Source organism: Monodon monoceros, unplaced genomic scaffold, assembly GCF_005190385.1.
Source record: "Monodon monoceros isolate NGI ecotype Baffin Bay Population unplaced genomic scaffold, NGI_Narwhal_1 Super_Scaffold_11, whole genome shotgun sequence".
NCBI classification, from domain to species: Eukaryota; Metazoa; Chordata; class Mammalia; order Artiodactyla; family Monodontidae; genus Monodon; species Monodon monoceros.
Window position 1 is genome coordinate 32191522 of NW_021703767.1, and position 24845 is coordinate 32216366.

Sequence of the window (24845 nt, forward strand, 5' to 3'; positions counted from 1 at the left end):
TTTTTTACTGGCAGAAATTCAGTAATAACACACCCTTTGTGACCTGTGCTAGGTACAACAAGTTATACACAGTGCTTAAAATTAAGTGGGAAATACAGACAGGTAAACATTTAATTACAATACAGGACTTACATGCTGTGATCAAGGTATGATGTGGGTAAGGTTAACCTTGACTTGTGATGGGAAGAGGAGTGGGGTATACAGAAAAGGAGGCTCAGAGGATGTGATAACTCTGCTGAGGTCTGAAGCAATAAATAGCTTTTTCCAGATCAAAGGGATGGGGGTAGGAGAGCATAAACTCTAGACTACAGTGCCAGGATCACACAAATCTTTGCAAGTCACTTTAAAGAGTTTAGATTTTAGGAGCAATTGAGAACCTCTGAGTGAGCAATCAAGAGAGATCAGGTTTTTACTTGTAAAGAAGTATTACAGTTATCTAAGTGAGAAATGATGGTGATACTAATTAGAAAAATAGCAAAGGGGATGGAGATAAGTGGGAAAACACTAAAGCTATTCAGGAAAAAACATCAGGAAGACCTGATGATCAACTGATGTGAACAGACAGAAAGAAAGGAGGAAGGAATTGATCTCAGGTTTCTGGTCTGCTGGGCTGGATAGATGGCAGGGTGGTATCATTTTCAGAGTTAGGAAATAATAGAGGAAAGGCAGGGATAGAAAGGAAGATGAAGAGTCTCATTCTGGATATCTGAGTGGGAGATGCCACCAGGACCTCCAAACGGAGCTGAGTGTAGAGGTCTGCCTAGAGAGAACAGAACAAGGAGTGAGTCAGGACAACTTTGATAACTGAATCCCAGGAGGAAGGTGTGGTCCTCCAGGGTAGGCCACAGAGTAAAATCTCCTGGAACATGCACATTTCAGCAGTAGACCCAGCAGAGCCAGAAAAATAAGAGGAAAATCAATAGCATATGTGTGGTAGACCTTGCTAGTTGCCTACTAAATACCCATTGTTTGGAGAAGAAATGGGCCAGTTAAAAACACATCTCTCCATGCAACTTTGAAACTAAGGGTGGCCATCAAATATCGTCCTAGCCAACAAGATGTAATCAAATTCTAGTGGGTGGGACTTCCAGGAAATTTATTATTTTTCTAAAAAAACAATAGGCTGATGATTTTTCACATTCCTCCCTCAAGAACAGCACAGAAATATGACACTGGGAGGTGCAGCAGTCACCTTGCAACCACAAGAAAGAAAGTCACACACTAAGGTTGGTAGAGCAGAAAAAAATCAAAAGGAGCTGGATTCTTAATGGCTTCTTGGGGCCGATATACTTTCTCTCTACATCCTTCCTCCAGAATCAAATTTAAACCTATTTGGCTAAATTGTCTGACTGTGGTTACATGCAATCGGATGCAATCCTGATCTAGCTGGGTGCCATGAAATTCTGGGAAAGGGAATATTTCACAAATAAGGTCAACTGTGTCAAATGGCTGCAAGAGGTAAATTACATCCATAATAGAAGGCAGAGTTTAGAAAGCTGAGGTCAAGGCTATTTAGAGTAACAGGATATTAGTGAGAGAGAAGGGTAAGGAAGGCCACACACTGCGCTCTGCACCTCTTTGCAAAGTTTTGGTAAAGCGCTATATTTAAATTGCCTATGTTTGGAATACTGAATGGATCCTTGTTATATGGTTTTCAAAATGCTGATGTAGAAGAAGAAAACATCCCCAGACACAAAATGGAAACAATAGTATATCATATTCTTACTCCTGTGATCTTGAAACAAAGAACCATGAAGATAACCACACACCTGAATCTGAGATACACACTTTTGAAATTGTTTGTCCTCCCACAAAGTACCAAATATTACCGTTTATCCAAAATGTCTTCTGAGAAAACCATTTTTTTTCCTGAAAAAAAAAATTCTGACAGTTCATTTAAGTGTGGGAATCATAATAATTTAGATCTCCTACTGGTGTTTCACATCATTCATTAATATATTAAAAGCTATGAAGTCTTATAGAGAAAATACACTTAAAGATGTATTTTCCAAATTATTTTTTTAACAGCTCACAGAAAAAAATTCACTGGAGCATATTTTGAGAAAGGCCACAATAAAATATTTAAATGCTAACCATGCCAATAACAACAGTTTTCCAAACCCTTAAAAATATACTGTCATAAAAGACATACTGTATACTGATATATGAAGAATACTTATCATTTCACAAATATTTATGTGGATTTTAAATACACCTGTGTATAAGAAGATGCCTACCTCTGGGAACAGAAAGCTTTTTCTAAATGTAACAATATATGGTATTTTGTTTTCAGCATCCCCCTTCCTGAAATAAAGAGATACATTCTTTGGGACCACAGGAATGGAAAAGGTAAGCCTAATAATGTGCCTAGTACAATAAATAGCACGTAGAACCACAGCTACCATTCATATAATGCTTACTGTTGGCCAGGCACAGATCTAAGCACATTATGTGTGTTAACTTACTTAATCCTCTCCAAAGCTCTATAAGGTAAATAGAATAATATCCCCACTTCTTATTAAAGTATAGAAAGGCTAAGTAACTTCACCAAGGGCAGAAAGCTATGCTAAATGAACACTTACTGAGTTTGCTGGGAACAAAATTTATTTTACCTTGACAGAATTAACCGTATCTATGAACAGTTTCCATAATGCAGTCTATGGATAAGAGTCATGGGGTTAATGGCTTAAGAGAACCCCTTATATTAAAAGAACACAAACTCCTCTTGGAATAGGTATTGTTATTCACCTGACGTTGATGATCAAAATTTTGAAGGAGATTGAAGAATCATAACTGACAGAGTCCAGAAAGAACCTGTTTCACAGGAAACCATACAGAGACCTAAGTGGTCATTACTTCTTAAAAAGAAGGAAAAAAAAGAAAAGTGGTAAGGAATTGACTTTATTGCCTACAAATACTGGGGAGTCTAACCACATAATTCTGAGGTTATTATTCAAGTTTTAGGTTTTGGTGATTTTGACAAAAGATGAGAGAAGTGGAGGAAAAGGTAATTATTAGCAGGACCTAAAACATTGTCTCCACTGGCCAGAAAACATTGTCTGGCCATAAAACATTGGCCATAAAACATTGTCTCCGTTCCTGTGGAATTTTGGTTCATTGTTGCTTTCTTTCCTGAAGCAGTCCCAGAGGTAAATATGTTATAATCATATTTTCCAAGAATTCCCTCAAGCAAGATTCAACAAGGTTGCAACCTGCCCTAGACTTCTTTTTTTATATATATATAAATTTATTTATTTTTGGCTGCATTGGGTCTTTGTTGCTGCGTGTGGGCTTTTTCTAGGAGCAGTGAGTAGGGGCTACTTTTCATTGTGGTGCACGGGCTTCTCATCGTCGTGGCTTCTCTTGTTGCGGAGCACGGGCTCTAGGCGCACGGGCTTCAGTAGTTGTGGCGCAAGGGCTTCAGTAGTTGTGGCGCAAGGGCTTCAGTAGTTGCGTCTCATGGGCTCTAGAGCGCAGGCTCAGTAGTTGTGGCGCCCAGGCTTAGTTGCTCTGCGGCATGTGGGATCTTCCCGGACCAGGGCTCAAACCCGTGTCCCCTGCATTGGCAGGCAGATTCTTAACCACTGTGCCAGAAGGGAAGTCCCTACACTTCTATTTTAGAACTAAGGGAAGTCCCTTGGGTGACGATGACAAGTGCTGAACTGTATGATCAAAATGTTCTCAGTGTCCTTCTACAAACACAGCCTCCTAATCCATTTTCGAGTGTCTGACCGATATAAGAATCTAATAAAAGGGTAACTTAATATGACTCAGTCTAGATAAAGTACAGTATTATTTGGTAAAGAGATACAGGGTGATGAAGAAGGAAAGATTGAGACAGAATATAAATCCCTTGTGAGGGATATCCTTTCCCACTTTCTTCTTAACTTTCTGGGTTTACTCTAAGTTTTACTTCATCATTCACTGGATAAGATTAAAAATGTCCCCATTCAGGCATACTAAATACCTTGGTCATAAATTTTTATTTCTCTTGACAAGTGTAAAATGTCATAAGCGCTATTAAAACTTCAATTTAAACCTCTGGTTAAATACGACATAACTTAAAATGTTACAAAAGCTACAATTTCCACTTTGGATACTAAGAGACTGCGATTAGAAACTGTTTTATTATACTCATAAACCTAAATTAAACATCAGATGCACTTTATTAAAATTTAGGTCGCACTTAATAACGATCTTCAAACATAAGAGCTGCTATAATTTAGAAATGGCTGTTCTGTTATCACTTACCATGTAAAATGAAAGAAAGTCATGCTGCAGCACAGAATTTAAGTAAATTAAAGTAATAACTTTGTGTTAACATATGCTGATGCATATAAGGGATATTGATGATGGAAGCTGAATAATCTTTTGTTCCGAACCTCTTTTAATACAACAAATGATCTTCAGGTAATTTAAACTAAAAGTCAAAAGGACAGATTAAATGATTTCCAAATGATCCTTCCAGCACAGTTCCATTCTTATTAATAAAACCTAGTTTTGTTTTATTTCACAGTTTTCATTCTAGGAAATGTAAAGTAAAATAAAAAACCTAGCATTTCTCTTTTGGATTATGCTAAGCAAATATAGCCTTCCATGAATTTACTTAAGAATATCTAAGATCCATTTCACATATTACTTTTCTTGATGAATGATGGTATGGATATTAATAGAGGTTTGAGTATCCCCTTCTCCGATTAAGATTCCACTCTGTACATATTCATATGTAGGAAGCAATCTTTTTCCTTATTCATCCAGGCAAATGTATTTTTGTGCTCTCCCAAGCTTACCCCTACCATACCAGTACCTGCTGCACCACCACCCCCCAGTGCGCATGCTCTCTCTCTTCCCTTCCCTGTCTCTTTCTCTTTCTCCGCCCCCTTCTCCTTGAATCTCTTTCTCTGTTACTCTGGATATGTTTCCCGCTGTATCCCTCTTTTGCTTTTCTTTCTGTGTGTTTCTCTCCCTCCATTTCTGCCCCTGAATGCTGTCTCTACCAGTCTCTTACATATCCCTCCCCACTCTGTGCCTCCACTCTTACTGGTTTAGAAACCCAGGATAGTTCCCCTAAAATCATACTTCACCTGCTTCTCTTTTTAAAAATCAACCACATTGGCCTTGCATTCCCAAAAGGTGTTTGGGGCTCTGGGAGATGAGCAGGGGTCTATGAACTCCAGTTCACCACAATGTATACTAGGCTTCTCAAACTTGAATTTGCATGTGAATCATATGAACCACCTTAAAATATTGTTTAAATACAGGGTCTGATTCAGGTGGTCAGGAGGGGGGCCCAACATTCAGCATCTCTAACTTGCTACCAGATGATGCCAATGCTGCTGGTCCATGGAGCATATTTTGAGTAGAAGCCTCCAGCTGCTGCCTGTAGTAGACCCAATCCTTCCCACATCTGAGTTTGCCTCCCCACACGTTTCTTCTCTTTCTTATCTTCTTCTCTTTCTTATCCATATCATGCCTAGTTGCTGCAGCACCTAGATTTCCATTGGTCTTTACATCTTATTTTATTTTATTTTGTTTTTACATCTTATTTTAATTAAGCTTTTCTAAAAGTATATTTCATCAACCACAGACGAAAGCCTAAGATTGTAATGAGAAATGTAAAATATTACTATGTTATAATTTTCCTTTGATTTCTCATCAAATTTGCTTCATTAAATATAAATCTATTGGACTATGATAATAGCTTTACATATAATATACAGATTACCGGCAAAGTACAGGAATGCAAATAATTCTACTTTACAGAATACTTATTTTGTGTATTTTTCCCCCCTATCCAGAAAGAAAAAGAGAAAGTAAAGATGGTTAGGTCCTGTTTTGCACATGTAAAGTTTCTCAAGGGAACTTCAGAAAATCCGTTCAGGTACCATAAATACTAATTGTTTCCTTATCAGTCAGGAAGTTTAAACCCCTTTGTTTTCTATCAGTCATTACACTCATAAACACAGGTTGATGCTACTCAGAAGGGGTCAGTACACTGAGAGAGCCTGTCCTACACTTATTAGAGCCTAAAAAGAACTCATTTGACTTTTTGTACTAGTGGAAGTCAACTAAATTTCCTGAGTAATGTTATCGCACAAAAGGGCCAATTAAATATTCCAAAATCTTGAAAGAAAGAAAAACTCCCAGGGAAATAGTACCGAGACCGCATTCTAAGAGCCGTGCCTTCAGATGTGTTTGAGATCACGTGACCTGCTTGCCTTTACAAACAGGTTGTGTGGAAATGAGATTGCTCCTTCAAGTGGCATTCTCATACTTTATGATGCTCCTCAGACATGGAATAAAACACTTCCAATTTACATGTTAGGTCACATCACTTACAATTGGCCAGGAATGGTGCTAGGCACTTGAGTCACAGATGGCTCCAGAGGAGGTGACTCTTGAGACAATTATAAGAGAGTGACCGGGGTCTTCCCTGGTGGCGCAGTGGTTGAGAGTCCGCCTGCCGATGCAGAGGGCACGGGTTCGTGCCCCGGTCCGGGAAGATCCCACATGCCGCGAAGCGGCTAGGCGCGTGAGCCATGGCCGCTGAGCCTGCGCGTCCGGAGGCTGTGCTCCGCAATGGGAGAGGCCACGACAGTGAGAGGCCCGCGTACCGCAAAAACAAACAAACAAAAACAAAGAGAGTGACCGGTGGAACAGGAAGAGAAGCACATTCCAGGCTGCGGAAACAGAGGAAAGTACCATTTCTTGGGGCTGTGATGGGCTGCAGCATACTGAACTACTGTCAGCCATTCAAAGCTAACATCACCTAATCCAAATTCTCAATTCCACTTTCATGGTCGTAGACTTGCCCTTGACTTCACCATCAGCAATGATTGCATCTCTTGCAAAATCTCAGCTTCTACTGACTCACCCTCCAAAGTTAAACCAAGTCTTCAATCTCCAAATCTAATCTTCACTTTTCTCTTCATCTCCATTACTACACCTATTTCAAACTAGCACCATCTCCTGCCTGTAATACTGCAATAGCTTCCTAGCTGGCCTCCCCCAATCATTCTGCAATTCATTCTCCCAACGTTCAGTACGCAAGTATCACGAGTGACATTTTAGACTATAAATCAGATCATGTCACCTCCATCATTGCCTGAAAACTTGCTGTGGTTCTCATTGCACTGAACATACAGTCCAACATCACTAACCCGGTTACAGGATCCTGCATGACCTGGCCCCCACCCATCTCTCTAGCTGTTTCCCTTACTCATATGCCATACTAGCTATCTTTCATTTTCTCAAATATGCCCAAGTCTATCATTTCTCATGGCCTTTTACATGTACTATTCTTTTTGCCTGAAACACCTTTTCTTTTACTTTGTGTCTTGGTAATATCCACGGGTATTTCTGCTCTCAGCTTAACCCCAATCCTTCCTGGCACTTGGCACAATTTTAAGGATAAAGTTATTTGTATGGTTAGTTACTTATTTTCTGTCATCACAACCCCCTCTTCCCACTATTTTGTAATTTCTATGAAGGCAGAAACCATTTTCTTTTTTGTTCACCACTGAATAGCTAAAACTAAGCAAAAGGCCTGGAAAGAGCTACTTAGGGAAAAATATCAATTTTTTGGATAAACTATATTTCGTTATTCTTCATATTTTTATTTAATGCCTGACTTTTTAAAAACAACATTTTTAATGCCCACATTGTGTAACTAAGAAAAGAACTTTTATGCCTTCAAAACATTCAATGGGGCTTTATTCTAATCTGACAAAAAAGCTTGAATTGATAATCAATGAAAGGTTTAAGTTAATTTATATTGTATTAATTAAAATTAATTATACTAAGAATGTTTAGGTATGTTTTATTAAACTTGTCATTGAAGCAAAAATTTTTAAATAAATACAAATGATTCTCAAGTTAGTCTCTGTATGTGGGAAAGATGTCTAGCATTTAAATCACAAGTAAATTAGGAGGATTAAAAGGAAGGGTGATACGATGATAAGATTTAAGAGATAACCATGGTTATTAGTTTTTAAAGGCAATATTGTTGATATGAGAAGACACTGCCAAGAATTTCCCATAAATAACTAAATACTGAATTGATTTCCTGGAAGCCTCAAGGGACTTTATATCTAAGCATCAAATAGTGTTGGAATAATCATCTTAGTACTTTTCAGCATGTATGGACACCATCTACTTTTTGAGAAAATAAAAGGAGTGGCTCATGAGACTGGTAATGGAATACATAACCTTTAACCCCAAGGTTACTGGATTGAATCTGGTCCAGGACGGTGTATGTAGTAATATCCAGTAGATGGAACCTGTTTTGTAACATCCAATCTAGAGAGCTAAACTCTTCCATTTAGTCTTTATGACATAGCTATGTGTTCCAACATAGCCAATGCCTTCTTTTTTTTTTTAACCAACCAAGAAAAGACTGAATATTAATTGAATAGTAAATAGTTTTCCCTAGAGAACATATAATGATGTTAGGATATCTAGAAGGATATCCACCCAACTTTCAACAGTGGTTAACTCTGGGCAAATGAGATTACAAGAACATATATTTTAAAAGAGCAAGTATGTTCTATAATGCATGTGTTTAGAAATAACATACAATAAGTTATTTTAAAATGATCTCCATAAGCTTACTAATAATATTCCTTAAACTGAGTTTGGGAGCAAAGGAATGAAAATGTATGACATGTCCCCACTCTAAGATCCTTCTACAAATTTGCTAAAGATTAATAAATGACAGTTGTGTGAGCCAAAGAAAAAACAATAAAAGTTTGTCTAAGAAATCAACTGCACACATATCTACAGCCCATAATTGGTTTAACTAAGAGTAGTTTTAAGATAGAATGTCACCTGTTGGTTATTTATGAATAAGTAGTACATTCTCTGACACAGCCACCTCCTTTAACACCCACGTTCAAAAGGTCAGCCGACTTCGTCCTTTTCTACTAAAATACCCATTGAAACTTAAACTTTCTGTTTATGCCCATCGTCACTGTCATCTCTCACATGGGTTATGGAATATGGGTTTCTGCTTTTATATTTCATACTAAATACTCTTTGGACAGATAAAACCAAAAAAAAAAAAGAAGAAAGAATTTTTATGTTATTTCAAAGAAAATGAGAATTGTCTCCTCTCTTAATGTAGTATAGAAAGGATACTGCTCTTACTTTTCTCAACAAATACAGAATTCACACTATATTTACTTCAAGACATAATGTTTCTATCCTCAATTTATGACACAATTTAAACCCGATATTTGGATGCAGCAAGTGATCTGACGGACCACGGAGACTACACGATTTTTCCCCCTGGTTTTCTGATTTTTATTTCTCAGTTACTTAAGATGATAAAATAACTACAAATCCAACTTAAAAATCCCCAAATAATTGTTATTTAAAGACAGCTATAGGTGGAATGTTTGTGCCACCCCCCAAAAAAATTTGTATGTTGAAATCTTTATCCCCAATGTGATGGTATTTGGAGGTCATTAGGGTGGAATGAGTTCACTGGGGTGGAGCCCCTGTGATGGAATTAGAGTCTTTATACAGGGATAGAGACCAGAGCTTTCTCTTCACCATGTGAGGAAACCAGGAAGAGAACTCTCACCAGAACCTGACCATGCTGGTACCCTGGCCTCTGACTTCCAAGCCTCTAGAACTATGAGAAATAAAAGTTTGTTATGTAAGCCACCCAGTACGTGGTATTCTTGTTAAAGCAGCCTGAACTAAGACTGGCAACAGGGCTTCCCTGGTGGCACAGTGGTTGAGAGTCCGCCTGCCGATGCAGGGAACACGGGTTCGTGCCCCGGTCTGGGAAGATCCCACATGCCGTGGAGCGGCTGGGCCCGTGAGCCATGGCCGCTAAGCCTGTGCGTCCGGAGCCTGTGCTCCGCAACGGGAGAGGCGACAACAGTGAGAGGCCCGCGTACCGCAAAAAAAAAAAAAGACTGTCAACAACAAAAGACTATATTCTAACTGGTGGTAAAAACTCAAGTCTTTAGTAAATATAATCATGTCACAGAACTTAGCAATATTGCTTCTTTGCTTAAGTGAAAAAACATGTGAATTCAAAACGAAAATTTTAATGTTATGCCAACTGTAAAAGTTACAAAAATGAAATTTTTCATTTGACCCTAAGACAAAAATGATTTAAGTCAATACTATTTGCATGCCTTACATTAACAACGAGAATCTAAAGATAAGGGTAAATTTCTCATACCAGGAATTTCAACTCAAGATGGAATTTAATATACTTAACATGCTCTGTACTTAACCAGAAATTAATTTAAGAAAATTTACTTACTGAAACATTTAATTTAAATTTTAGTATATTAACACACATATCTTCAAATTCAAAATGAAGTCAGTCCATTTCTGAAATAAAAAGCATCCAGATCCCCTTTGTATAAATAATCCTAGTGTCTGGCCATAATACAGGGAAAGAGAAGAAAGCAGTGAAACCAACAGCACCGACAATTAGATTTATGATTTATAATTATGTGCCAGTCACTGTGCCACACACTTTATATGCATTATTTCATTTACTCATGAATCAATTTTGCAACAAAAAGTCATTGCATTTTAGGATATAAGTGTGCAAAAAAGAAGAAAGATATTTTAAAATCATTAAACTAAATGAATCTTTAACATTCTTCATTTGAATACTGAAAACAAAAATAATATATACATAAATGTTTTAGAATCTCATCAAATCATGGAAAATGGCAAAGTTTTTTTAAAAGATAAAGCAGATTAGAGGAAACAAATATTTTCAAAGATGCAATATAGAGCTAGTTCAATTTCAAAGATAAAAAGTCTTTCAAGGAACAATATATGTGTGTGTGCACACATATAAAGGTCAACTTGATTGTGTGCACAATCAATCAATCAATCGATCGATATTTTATAATATAATGGCATATTCTATTTTCACCTGCTCATCGGTACCATTTTACTGCCAGGAGTCATCCTTTCATCTTCAGTGCTCCAGATTTTAGAAATACATTCTACTATGCCAACACCTGGCTCCTTAGCATACACGTCAGTACACTTTCTCATTTTATCCAAAGGAGGAAAATCAGATAATTCAAATTCTAAATCACTTTATAAGGAGAATTGTTTAATAACAATGAAAGATCATAGTGTATTGAAAGTAGTGGGAAAATATTACTTTAAAATATAAACATTTTACCTCAAAGTAATTACTATTAAAAAGCACCCCGGTTAATAAAATCTGGGAAGATTAATCTCTGATTAACTGTACAAAATTATTTTTTTCTGGAAAGATAGTTCTGTGTTTTGCTGCTAAGACAGTCAGCAGATGTCTGCCTAGTCTGAAGGGAATTTCTCTTCCTCAGGAGAAAACAGCTTACATAGGAAACAAATAGCCATATGCTGACTATGTACTACTTAGCAGATGACGTAGAGAGACATGTTCTGTAATCGAAAGCATGAGGGTCAAGGTTCAAATTAATTTTCCTTAAAATTCAATGCAATTACCCAAGCTCGAGTTACTTATTAAATATAAGTTGTGTTGAAGAACTGTGCTATCAATTTGTGCCAGGCATAAAATAAAGTTCTAAATTTACTAACTGGTAATGTTGAATATAGAAGAACAGACCCGTAAAATATTTTTCTAAACATTTAGCAGACTCTCAAATAGAGCTAATACGAAACAAAAAAATACTACTTGCAACACCATTTTAGAAAGTTGGGTTTGAAACTGAGTTAAACAGTGAATTTTCATAAGTCTTAGAAACAGCAATATATTCTAAATTTACAAGTTAAAGTCCTCATCAAGATATATCATTCTTGGCTTGCAAAGAAAAGCAATAATTAAAAAAAACAAATAAAAAAATGCATCTGTGATTAAAAATTGGTTTCCTTTACAGAGATAAGCTTCCAAAAATTCAAGGTGGAAACTTTAGGTGTAAGGACTACCATATATTTCTTAGCATTCCGATTCTTAGACTTTATAATTGTGTGAGATAAACTTAATTGCATCAAAACTGAGTTTTCAAGAACAAGAATACAACTTTTACTACATGGCAAAGAGCTGCACCTAAAGATCGGTCAGTGCTTTTCACTGGGTCCAACCTGGTTATCATTGCGATTTAAATGAAAACAAAAATAAATAATCCTAAAGATAACCAATAAATGCAATCCTTTTGGTATATTATTTAAATTTAAATAAATATTAAAAACACAAAAGACAAGAATATTATCATTTCTATACAAAAATAAAAGTTTTAAATGACGTTCCATATCATTTTTTTCTCCACTGTTTGAGAGATTGACAACTGTTAGGAACCAAGAAATCCAGTTGTTACAGCTGTAAAACTTGGTTTAAAGGCAAATAAAACACAGATAAATGTTTTTAAAAGCATTACCAACAACTGTGATGTGAAACCAGTGTTGCCTCAAGACACTTTTGTTAATGCTATTACTTTGGGCTATAGCGTCACTAAGAAATTAGATGAAATCTTTGTCTTCCTGTGGCTGAGCCTTTGGGAAGAATAAGAATAGCTCTTACTGAACTTCTGGTACCTAAACTAAGAAAATATGCAAAAAAATAGTAATATTCTCCAGGAAATAATAAAACCAAGCTATAATAGTACTTTATAGATTTAACCTACAGCAAATATGACCCATGTTTCCCTGCCCTCTTTCCCCTCCTGTATTTATGTAACATACAAAAGGCTAGTTTTGATTTTAGGATGCAAGCATATTTGAAAATGGTGAATGAGCAGTAACCATTGGCTAAAATAAATAACTGAAATACATGTGAACTAAATTACTATATATCTATTTGTAGTGCACTGAACCATGAAATTTTTAGACACAAAAACCCATTTTAACTGCAGAGTACTTAATTTTTCCCAAATAACTTATGTGACCAAATAACACAATTTCTTTAAATAAAAACATGCTTTTAATTTTTACAATTTAACTAGTATAAAAATTATTGGAAGCAAACACTACTTGAACTTTTCACATGGTTTCAAATAATTATAATCACTGATAAGGTGATCCTGGGCTTCCCTGGTGGCGCAGTGGTTGAGAGTCCGCCTGCCGATGCAGGGGACATGGGTTCGTGCCTCGGTCCGGGAAGATCCCACATGCCGTGGAGAGTCTGGGCCCGTGAGCCATGGCCGCTGAGCCTGCGCGTCAGGAGCCTGTGCTCCGCGACGGGAGAGGCCACAACAGTGAGAGGCCCGCGTATCGCAAAAAATAATAATAATAAAAAAAATAAGGTGATCCTTATTATCAAACTACTCTTATTAACAGCAAACTATATTTGATAAATATATAATATCTATATACTTCTCCCTTCCCAAGTATATGAATTGTTACTGAATATGATCTTAAAGTATTTTCTAGAGTAGTTTTATTAAATTTTATTCAGTAAATTATGATATCCTTTTTTCTCTGGAGCTTGACAACATTTTGGAATGTGTCAGGAATATCCCACTAAAATTTGTGAACTATGCATTAAGGGACTATGTATTTGAATATTTTACTGGTAAAAGTTATATAATGCTCTTATGTCTGGTTTCAATTTCATGATCGTATATTTGTTGACTGAGACTGCAAGAGCTTTTCCCATAATGGACTCTCAAGGTAATGGAATGTCTAAGTTAGAAACAGAACTTAACTGGAGACTAATGGTGTCTTTTAAAATAACTGCACAAAAGCCAGATTAAAACAGACAGGTCTCTAAATCCCAATGCATTAAGGATATCTTGATCATCTGAGGTAAAACTAGAGGTGTTTTGAAAAGGAAGATCTAGAGGGTAAGCATTTAGACTCTCTACTCAAGTCTATAAACTTTTTTAAAAATTCTGACAATGATAAGAATACAAGGAGAGTAGAAAATAATACAGAAGCATGAGATGATCTTTGATATTTCTGTTGGTACACATTTCTTATAAAGAATTCTAATTCCAGAGAATAAACAATCACTGTTTTTCCCTCTTCATCCTCAGTTTCTTACATACCACACACAGGAGTTGGCCTAGGTTATCTACATCAACTTTCTTGATTCTCTAAATTTGTTCTCAAATGTTAACTCACATTTATCTTCACAGAAAATAATAATTCTTAAGTATAACGGTGCCAAGCATTAGAAAGGTGTTAATATCGCAACTTTGAAAGATGACTTTGTCAAAACATATATATATATATGTCTTATAAATAAGTTGAAACTTTAAAATTATTTTGCTTGTGCTACATTTAAAGTTTAAAACACAAAAAGAAAAAGAAAAATATCTTTCTGCTGTGATTATAGCTTTTATACATCTCACTGATTTAGCTCTAGGACCTTCACTGAGAATCAAGGCAATAAGAGAAAGTACAATAAGTTAATTATCAGTTAACTGTGAATAGAGAAATATAAACTTGGGTTTCAAGTAAACGTTTTAAAAATGTGAATGCCTAATTCTGACAGAGGTTTAAATGGTTACTTTAATTTTTTATTCTGTCTAATTAAATTTTATGCTCGTATCAGATATCTTTGGCCTTCTGTCTCAAGGTAAGTATTACGTGGCTCTGTGAGTGTGATCAAATCATCTAAATTCTCTGGAGATGATTTCACATTAATAATATGATTGAGTTGGAATAATCTATCTTTAAATTCCTTTCTATGTCTATAATGTCATAATTATCTGTGGTTCTTTATATTCATGTTCTAGTTGAATGCAGGAGACAATGTTAGAGATTGTGAAAACTGATTATATAACTAAAATTTTGAACATACATTGTAGTAAAATATCAATCACCTTGGAAAACATTATATATAAATATAGACATAGTTATGTATACAGTTTCATATATAATTATAGACAGCTAAATTTAAAGTGATATTAAAATTTAAAGTGAATTAGATCTAAATTTCATTTGTGTCTCCAATCCCTATACAATTCTCAATTTCTGTCACATATACATATACACAGCAGGATTCTTTCAAAGGAATGAAATTTTCTGGCCACCTCTTGAATGTTTATTGAAAATAAGCCTAATTCTAATTCAAATACAATACACATCTAGACTCTATATATAACAACTTAATCATTAGTCAACTAAATCCTTATTGAGGTAATTCCAAATGAGCAGCCTTTGATATTTGTGTAAATAAACTGAACCATCAACTCCCTGAGGACTCCATCCATGTGTTTTCCTCCAAGGGTGCACTACAGTGTAGCCAAGATAATACAGTATGAGGCATATACATACATTTCTTTGGATATAGCTTTACCGAAAGTGTATTTCTGAGAATTAGAAACAGTTTAAAACTACACCCTACACTACCAGGTGAAAGTATTTCTCCTAATGAAGACAAATGAAAAATACCCTACACTATTATATTTCCATAAACATCCTCATTTTCTATATATTTAAAAGGAACAAAGGAGGCGAATACATCCATTTCAGTGAGCATGTTCAACAGAAAACAGCTCCAAAAAGTAAAACAAAGCACAGGGAACTCTGCTCAATACTCTGTAATAACCTAAATGGGAAAAGAATTTGAAAAAGAATAGATATATGTATATGCATAATTGAATTGCTTTGCTGTACACCTGAAAGTAACACAACACTGTAAATCAACTCTAGTCCAATATAAAATAAAATTTTTTTTTAACCAAAAACTTTTTTTAAAAAAGTAAAACAGTTCAACAACTATGTGTAAATCCCAATTTAGCCTGAATAACCAGCTAAGATGAGAAATATAGAAAATTCAAACAAATAGTAGATGATATTCATATACAAATCTAGAGATTTTGCTCAGGTAAGCCTGTGATACAGGTTTAAACTTTTATTACTGTGATCAAGTGAAATGATCCCATGTGGCCATCCCTCCAAACACAGAAAGCCCATTTTACTTACTGGCTACCTCCAGCGATGCATTGTGACTCACAGCCTCTCCGAGGTAATTCCTTGCTACACAGACATAGACCCCCTCATCAGGCCTACTTTTTCGTCCATGCACTATACGTAAGAAAAATAAAGATCCACTTGGCAGCAACATTCGGTGTGAGCGAGGGTCATCTTTGTCTGTCTCCACTCTCTCCCCACCTTTGTACCATTCAATGGTGGGTGTGGGGCGGCCTTCAGCTTTGCAGTTCAAAGTTGCAGGTTCTCCTTTTGAGACAATTAGGTCGGAAGGGTGTTCAACAATGCGAGGTGGAAAATCTTCCTGACGAAGACGGGAGCCTGCATAAGAATTGACAAAATATCTTCATTTCATCACTTGAAAACAATTAAAAGTCTTATTTCAAAAGCATAGGCGTTAGCACTACGACCTAAACACTGCATAATAATGACCTACTCTTCCTCACCTCCTTACTAACTAATCCTTCTGGTGTCCACCTTGACTATACCTTCTAATTCCTGAATCCTTTTGACCCACCACTTAGAAAGTGCTCTTGCTAAAACTTTGTCTGTACAAATCCTGTCTGCTCTCCAAATCCCTCGTCCACAGATCCTTTCAGAACCCATTACCCTGTCTGTTTGTACCATGTACGTGCCTGTTTTTGCAGAGGAATGTGTTAGAGAATTGTCGACTATTACAAATAATGGCATGGCTTCCTGGAATCTCATTTTTAATGAAGCATCAATCAACACTTTAGCAAAACATATGCTATATAATAATAAACATTTATGTTAAAATATATATGATGGAACTGTTCTTTATATTTTTCTAAATAATAAATATATATGTGTATATGTGTGTGTGTGTGTGTGTGTATATATATATATATATATTTACTTTCCCAGAGTTTTTATTAATAAATTACGTTCATTTGTCTCCAATAATTCTGTTACTATTTTAGTAGACTTCAAAGATGAAATGTTAAATAATGGAGTTTAAATAATTAAATATAACATTCAATGAAAAAGGATACTAGGTGAGAGCCTACATCCTCGACCTTATATATTACTTAATAAGTGAAGGCCTGAGTGTATGTGTCATTTAAATATTTTCTGTCTGTATCTTATTTTTTTCAATGAGATTATAATCTCTAAAAGAGGGATTAAGTTTCCTACCTTACTGTTGCCATGGATAGATTTCATATGTAAAACTCTTAGAGATTTCTCAACTTCAACAACCAAACCTTAAACCTTGTTCTCATCTAGTGTTCCGATCTCAATAAACAATGAAAAGTAGAAACCAGTCTCGCTTGACACCCCTCTTTCTGTCCTCTAACCCTCCCCCAAGTTTCTTAAATCAATCTACTCATCTCACTCTCTACAGCCAGCTACCATCCCAGATCAAAGTACTATAGATTCCCACCAGGATTTAGGAAAGCAATTAAATAGCTTCACTTCAATGCAGCCAAATAATGGCTCTGAAATACAAATACAATCTGGGTCCTCCCCTACTTCAGTGGCTCTTAAAGTAAACCCATCGCTCTTAAAATCTTTAACAAAACCTACAAGAGTCAGTGTGTTCATTCCCCTATCTGGATCTCAGGATGCCTCCTGTTCCACTCCTTTCTCTGCTTTCTTCACCCCAGTCTTCTGTTAGTTCCACAAATATATTAAGCTTCTTCCTACCACAGGCCTATGCCTGCCACAGCGTCTGGGATCAAAAGGATGTTACCCTGGTTTATACCCATTCTTCTTTCAAATCTCAGCCTTCCGTGATCTTTACCACAAAACTTAAATGCTTCTTTTTAGCAAGGGTATGAAACTGCCTATGGTAAAATAATCAGAATTATATTTTAAATGTATTTGTTTGATGCTTTGAACACTGTCTGTCTTTCCCATTACTCTGGAAGATCTGTGGGTCTGATTTTGCTCATGGTTGCTTCCCTTATCCCTGGCAGAGTGCTGAACACACTACAGATACTCAACAAATAAGTGTTGAGTAAATAAAAAAAATAAACAAAGTGCTAACAGCAAAACCCTATTTGAGTGGAATGATCAGAAGCTTAATAATCATGCACTGTACAAAGAGACTTTAAAAGATTTTATTTTTAAATTGTAACCACATAGGCTGTTTAACCTCTACTAGACTGTGAGCTCTGCATGGGGTTTATTTACATCTCTAATTTGTAACTGCTGCAGTTACTATTTCTTAATGAAATGATAAATGAATGATGAAACTAAAAGATCTATTATTTGCTTATGTCTACCATGAAACAAAAAACTTATAATCTGAAATATTGAGAAATAGCTTTAGTTCAGTGCATGGTATACAGCATACTATAAGTCCGTTAAATGAAACCAGGCTCTAAAAGAGGAGGAAATAAGCCAGCTACATGGGGAAAAAATTACTTGGAAACTCGTGGTCTTTAGCAAAGGCTATACTGAAGGCAAATGAAATTTAAATTGAATTTAAGATTACTCAACCACAAGTGCTGTATAGTTCAGAAAATAAAGCATTGTAATATATTACTGGCCTTTATTTTGGCTGTAATTATGAAAGATGGATGCTAATGAAGATCAACTGCTGAGGTAATATATATTTAATTTAAGCCAATTTTATTTATATTCTGTAAGTCTATTTCAGATAGGAAACGGGGATGTACAGGTTGCTATAAGAATACAAAGAGTGGGCACTTAACACTGCCCAAGAAAGGCATGCTGACACATGAAACTTGAGGTAGGTCTTGAAAAATGAGTCCGGAAGAAAAGAAAGGAAAGGATTTCACTCAGAGGCACAGCTACAAAAGCATATGGTACACTGTGGGACCTGTAGGTAGGTTAGTACAGCCTCAGTATAAGGCAGGTGTCAGATGGGCTTTGTACATCAAGCCAAAGTTCTGGAACCTAAAAGAAGGCAACAAGAACATTCAAATATTTTAAGCAAGGGACTGCATGCTTAAGTTTGGTTTTAAAGAGCTCACTCTTGATAGTATGAAACTAGACTGCAGCAGCTAAGCTAGGAAGGGATTAGTTAGGACACTTTTACACTCTTTAAACAATAAATTCTGAAAGCTTGAACTTGGATCTTGACAGACAGAAAGGAAGATAAAAGGAAGAATCTCGAGATATTTAGTTACAGTATCAACAGGACCTACCCACTGGCAATGTGGGAGAAGGTGGAAATGAAAAATGCACAAGATGGAAGAGAAGCAGAGGATAGAGAGATTCTGAGTTTCTGATCTGAGCAATGGGTGAAGGGCAGTCCCAATGAAGGTCAAGAATAAAAGAGTGGGATGTGGTGAGAGGAAGAAGGACAGAGATGATTTATTCAGCATGAGATGTGGAGAGTTTGGGATACTTCCAGAATATCCAAATAAGGACGGCAAGTTGCCTATTAAATATCCAAGTTTGACCTCAGGAAAAAAATCTCAGTTGGATCCATATATGAAAATCAAGTTGGAGACTGAAACACTGGGAAAGAATAAAACTGCCTAGGGAGCGTGTATAGAGGAAGTAACGGCCAATTAAAGAACCTGGAGATCACCCAGGCTCCACAAAAGTGCAGTGGAGCTCAAGACTCTCTCCATCCCTAACCTACAGCTACATATAGCTGGACCACAGCCAATATGACTTTTGGGAGTGGAGAGCTCAGGCCCAAGTTTTCACCATGATGTTTGTACAGCAGCTTTCAGTAAAAGACTTTCAGCAATAAAAATGCTCTCTATTCTATTAAAGGCTAAATTTTCAAAATGCTCTGTGAAATATTCTTTTCTCAGATTGTTTACTCAAAAAAAGATCTGGGTTCTCAGGTCTTTTAATCTTGCTAATGTACATTATGTGCTCTAGAAGAAAAGTATAATATGCAGCAATTTCTTAAACTTATTTGGCCACTGAACTCTATATTTTTCTTTTTATGGGACATACCACTGAACTTTGCTTCTGAGGAACACACTTCAAAAGAAAATACACTCTGTTAGCATACAATAATCTGAAGAGAATGAACAGGGTTAGCAAAAAAAAAAAAAAAAAAGAGTTACTTGGCTGTAGAGCCAAAACTTTTGGAAATCACAACAAAAAAACATAGAAATGCCACATTTCTCATAACGTACAACCTTCAAGAAAGGAACTTTCCAATTCCCGAGTGATATTTATCACAAGTCATCAGTTAACCTCAATAATAACAATTATAAATTGCACTCATCATTTCTATTAAAAACTATAATAAATTATTCTTTATTATCATGTCTAAACAGGAAGAAAAGGAATGGAAAAGAAAACAAATATTAATTATCCACCATCTCCTTTGTCACAACAGCATCTTCATGAGGTGGGTGCTGTTATCTGGTATCCATATGGGGGAACTAAGCACTGGTGCTTGGCTGGAAGGTGGCAGTGCTGGGATCCAATCCTAGTCAAATTCAAAATCCTTGCTCTTTCCCACTATTCCATAAATATTGCTAGGATTAATCAGTTAAAATCCATTCTTGTTTCCAACACTGGAAGTTGTTAATTTTGATTACTTTCATTTAAAATGTAGATAATGAAAACAGTAAGAAGCAGTCAAACCTGATAACATCTAATGTTCTTTTCCCATGCAATCAGAGAATATCTAACTGTAAATCATATGGTTTCATAGTCACTCAACTCAGTAAAGACTTTCATGATGAACGAATGAGAACATAAAGCATTCCTTGTGAGCTTATCTAAATATGAGCTTGCATTTCTGAGTAGCTCTCCTATTTTATCAGGTTTTAATATTTGAGAACCTCAGTTTCTACACAGTTTGCACAATTAAAATTAAATATCACTGATCCCCATTTTTTTTTCCACCAGCATGCTTTGAGGGAAAAACGTCACCCAACTTCTATCAATAACTGTGATTCACTTTCTCAAAGGAGGACCTTGAGGGAGTTACACCAAGAATAATTAAGGAAGAACATATATAAATCTTAGAGGTTGTGTCCATCTCCACTCTGTCACAACACCTCTCTTTATATAATATTCTTGACTCGCTATTCATAAAACGCCTCCTTTCTTCAATCATAAATTCTGAGTTCCTATAAATCACCCAATAACCACCATTTTAGTTATGCTAATTTGGGTATTTTTTATATAATAAGATAAAAGGTTTATATCACACTTGGCAAAACCAAATTCAAGGTTTCAACTATATTCTGCATAAGAAACTAAAAAGTTACAAAGAAGAGAGGGTAAAAGGAAGGGGGCTGATGGAGTGAGGCTTTAACAAGGAACTAGGATGATAACGTCAGCTGAATCCTGACAAGGCAAGGCAAGAATCCTGGTAGGACCTTGGGAATATAACGCAATTGACTTCAGGAAAGGCCAGCATCAGGGAAAAGGGCAGGGCAGGATTCCTTCAACAACTGCCCGGTTGGAAGATAAAATATAAACACAAGTGACTGAAATATCTAAATATTTACACAACCACAGCTGGAAAAAGATACACACGTAAGTGCTAAGTATTTCAAGGAAATATATCAAAGTCACATGAGATTTATTATGAGGAAACCAAACTCCTAGTTGGATGTAAACTGTTCCCCCCTTTAAGACATTGCATTTACAGAAACATAAGCAAGTAACCCTTTAAGAGACTGATTTGTTAACATTCTGCTGAGGTATGCAAACATACAAATATATAATTTTATTCTTTTTTCAAATGTAATCTTCTTTTCTAGTATAGCAGTAATACGTGTCTCAGGGTTTTGTTTGTTTAGGTTTTCAAGTCTGTTTCTTCTTAGCAGATTGAGCAAAGCAGTATTTATTTTATTAACAAAGTTTTGTTTTGATCCAAATTTCTTTTTCCTATCCCGTGGTAGGTAAAATGGAAAACCTAAATGATTAAAATATCCATTCGTATCATGTATCATATTAAAACATCTGCAGCACAAGAATGCCTGTAACATTGCTAAAAGCACAAGAGAAACAAGTTCAGTGAGTAGTTGACATATGCACAATGAATATTAATAGACAATTTGGTGACATTTGCCCAAAGGGGGGTGTGGAGAATATACATTTGCCTTGACAACATACCTATATTTGTAAAAGAATACTTACATTCTTAAAAGAGCCTTGCCTCTTAACCTTTTTTATTTAAGCTCCATTTACATCTTAAGGAGCAAAAGGTCTCCAATTATTAACATAAATCCTATCATGGGCTCCAATCCTGTAATTTTCCTGTCAGAATTTCATCCTACAAGGAGATATTTGTTAAAAATAAGAAGACAGCACCCATTAATTACTCATTGTGCAGAGAGTAGACTTAAATATCCTCTACTGAGTTATACACATTTCCCAAATACTCATGCTTACTGTAACTATAAAAACAGAGCACACTCTACAGAAAAACTTGGTAATTTCACCTGAAATTTATATAGAGTAAAGGAATACAAGATGCATTAAAATAATTATATGATTAATGGATCATGCCATTTTCCTTAGGTACTTTGTTCCTTCCTAATTCCCCTTGATTATAATCCCACCTAACAAATTGGGGAGAGGGATTATTTTCTAGTCAAAATTTAGAATAATCCCAATAATTAACTGAGTGCCACTGGTACTGTCTGTTATGATCTTAAATGATTACTAAAATAGACCAAAATGAAATTCTAGGAATGAGTCCCTGGTATTTTTGTAATATTTCTACAGAATCTAATATCATATGGCGGTGTCCCCAGAGATGTGAGAAAGAGTGACAGTCGCATAAGTTAAATTTTTGAAACAATATTGCTTGCCCTTCCCCCTATTTTTAATAATATGATCATGGAATACAAATATTGCAGAAGCTACTATGGCATTAACTGCAAGAAATGCCTCAGCTGACTCAAATCAGCCAGGATTTCACTATAAACTATAACTAAAGGGACTGGAGGGTTGAGTTGTTCAGTTGAGTTCATGCTTCCTATCTGCCCTTTAGTAAAATTTCCAATTAACATGCAAATAAGAGAATTTTATTTTCAGTAAAATGCCAAACAAAATATTTGCATATCTTAAAGTCCAAATTCTCTCACTCTCTTACCCATTAGTTTACCTATATATCATGCCTACATTGCATTAAGACTTGTGCTAAACATTGGCAATGCAAAGAAAAATGAAATAAAATTCCTAACCTTAACAGCCAGAAGTTCAACAAAAGAGACAGAAATATTAATAAGGATAATATTGAAAAATAAGAGCCATACAAGGAGAGGTAGGAGGAGGAGAAACTAGATTCCAGAAGAAGGAACTGCATTGGCAAGAAAGCATTAACTAATACATTATTTGTGGGGAAATTTTATTAAATCTAAAGAATGGATTCAGTTTGAATGGGTTTAAATCTAGGCTCTGCTACTTGTTAGCTGTGTGAACTTGGATAAATTGCTTCACCTCTCTGAAAGTTTCTTCCTCTGTAAATGAATATAAAAATAATACCTATACTTTAGAGGATAGCATAATCCCTGAAGCACAAAATAATATTGCATTAACTCATGGGTTAGAACCATTAAGTAGTATTTTGGAAATTGGAATAAAGACCATTGTTTGATTCTATGATTCTCTTCTTCTGGGATTACATTAGGACTCTTGTTAATTTATAAAGAAATCAATTACATTTTTCCTAAATCTGTAAGAACAGTTGCAGACTAAGCCAGTCTCTAGTTTTAGTTGAGAAGTCAAACCAAAATAATTTCTCATTTACACAGTTCTTGGCAAGATCTGGCACAATTCCAGCAAAACAGTTTTCAAAAGAGGATAAAAAAACAAAATAAAACTAGAGCACTTAGCACAGCCAACTGATTGTTTTACTAAGAATTATCAGATGTTGACGCTAAGGTCATCTATAATGAAGCATCTCTGTTCCGTGTGAAAAGTATTCCATATAGATATATTGATTAAATATATTACTTTCAAAACTTTAAAAGACACAGTAATGCTTTTAAAATAATACAGATTCGGGTTGAGAGGGCCAAGATGGTGAAGTAGAAAGACCCTGAGATCATCTCCTTCCATGAACACACCAAAATTGCAACCCTTTACAGGGCAACTATCTATGAGAGTGACCTGAAAACTAGCAGAAAAGATCTTCTATAACTAAAGCTATAAAGAAGGAACCAAAATGAGACAGAAAAGATGTGCAGAGACATAGTACAGTCAAGACCCACACCCCCAGGGAGATGACCCACAAACAGGAGGAGAATCACAACTGCTGAGGTTTTCTCCAAAAAGCGAGACGTTTAGGCCACCATTGGGCTCTCTAACCCAGGGGCCCTGCCTGGAAGAAGAGCTCGCAGAACACTTGGTTTTGAAGGCCAAAGGGGTTTAGATACGGGAGAGTCAGAGGGCTATAGAAAACAGACTCCTCTGTGAAAGGGCATGCAAAAAATTCACACCCTCTGAGTCCCAGCCCAGAGGCAATAATCTGAAAGGAACCTGGGTCAGATCCACTTGCTGATCTTAGAAAAGCCTCCCAGAGAGGCAGGAGGCAACTGGGACTCCCCTGAGGACATAAATGCTGCCAGTAGCCATCTTGGGGAGCTCGTTATACCATGAAGACACTGGTGTAGGCAAGCACCATTTTGGAGGCCTCCCTCTGGCCTATTAGCGCTAAAGGCTTACCCGGCCACCAGGGGGGGCAGCCCAGCACCAGTCACCACACAAAGCAGGGCTTAGCAGTCAACCAGACCACAAGCCCACCCCGCCTACCAGCGCACCCACAGTAGTTAGCCCTGCCACAACAGAGGGGCCCAGGTAGCCCACACAGGGGACACCCCGAGAGCATACAGCTCTGGTGAACAGAGGGGAGCATGCTGCTGGGCCCCATAGGATGTCTCCTACGTAAGGACACTTCTCCGAGACTGGGAAACGTAACCAACCTACCTAACTACATAAATATAAACACAGAGAATTAGGCAAAATAAGGAGGCAGAGGAATATGTGCCAAATGAAGGAACAAGACAGAATCCCAGAAGACCTAAGGAAAGTGGAGATAAGCAATCTACCCAATAAAG

The 24845-nt window shown here is 36.3% G+C and overlaps 1 protein-coding gene across 1 annotated transcript in view; it reads right to left on the reverse strand.

Annotated features, from left to right (window-relative positions):
* Positions 1-24845, reverse strand: part of ROBO1 (roundabout guidance receptor 1) — a 392430-nt gene that overhangs the window by 298125 nt on the left and 69460 nt on the right. Inside the window, exon 2 of the mRNA XM_029214218.1 lies at positions 15859-16185. Within this exon, the coding sequence (XP_029070051.1) occupies positions 15859-16185 (327 nt within the window). The remainder of the gene's footprint in view (positions 1-15858; positions 16186-24845) is intronic.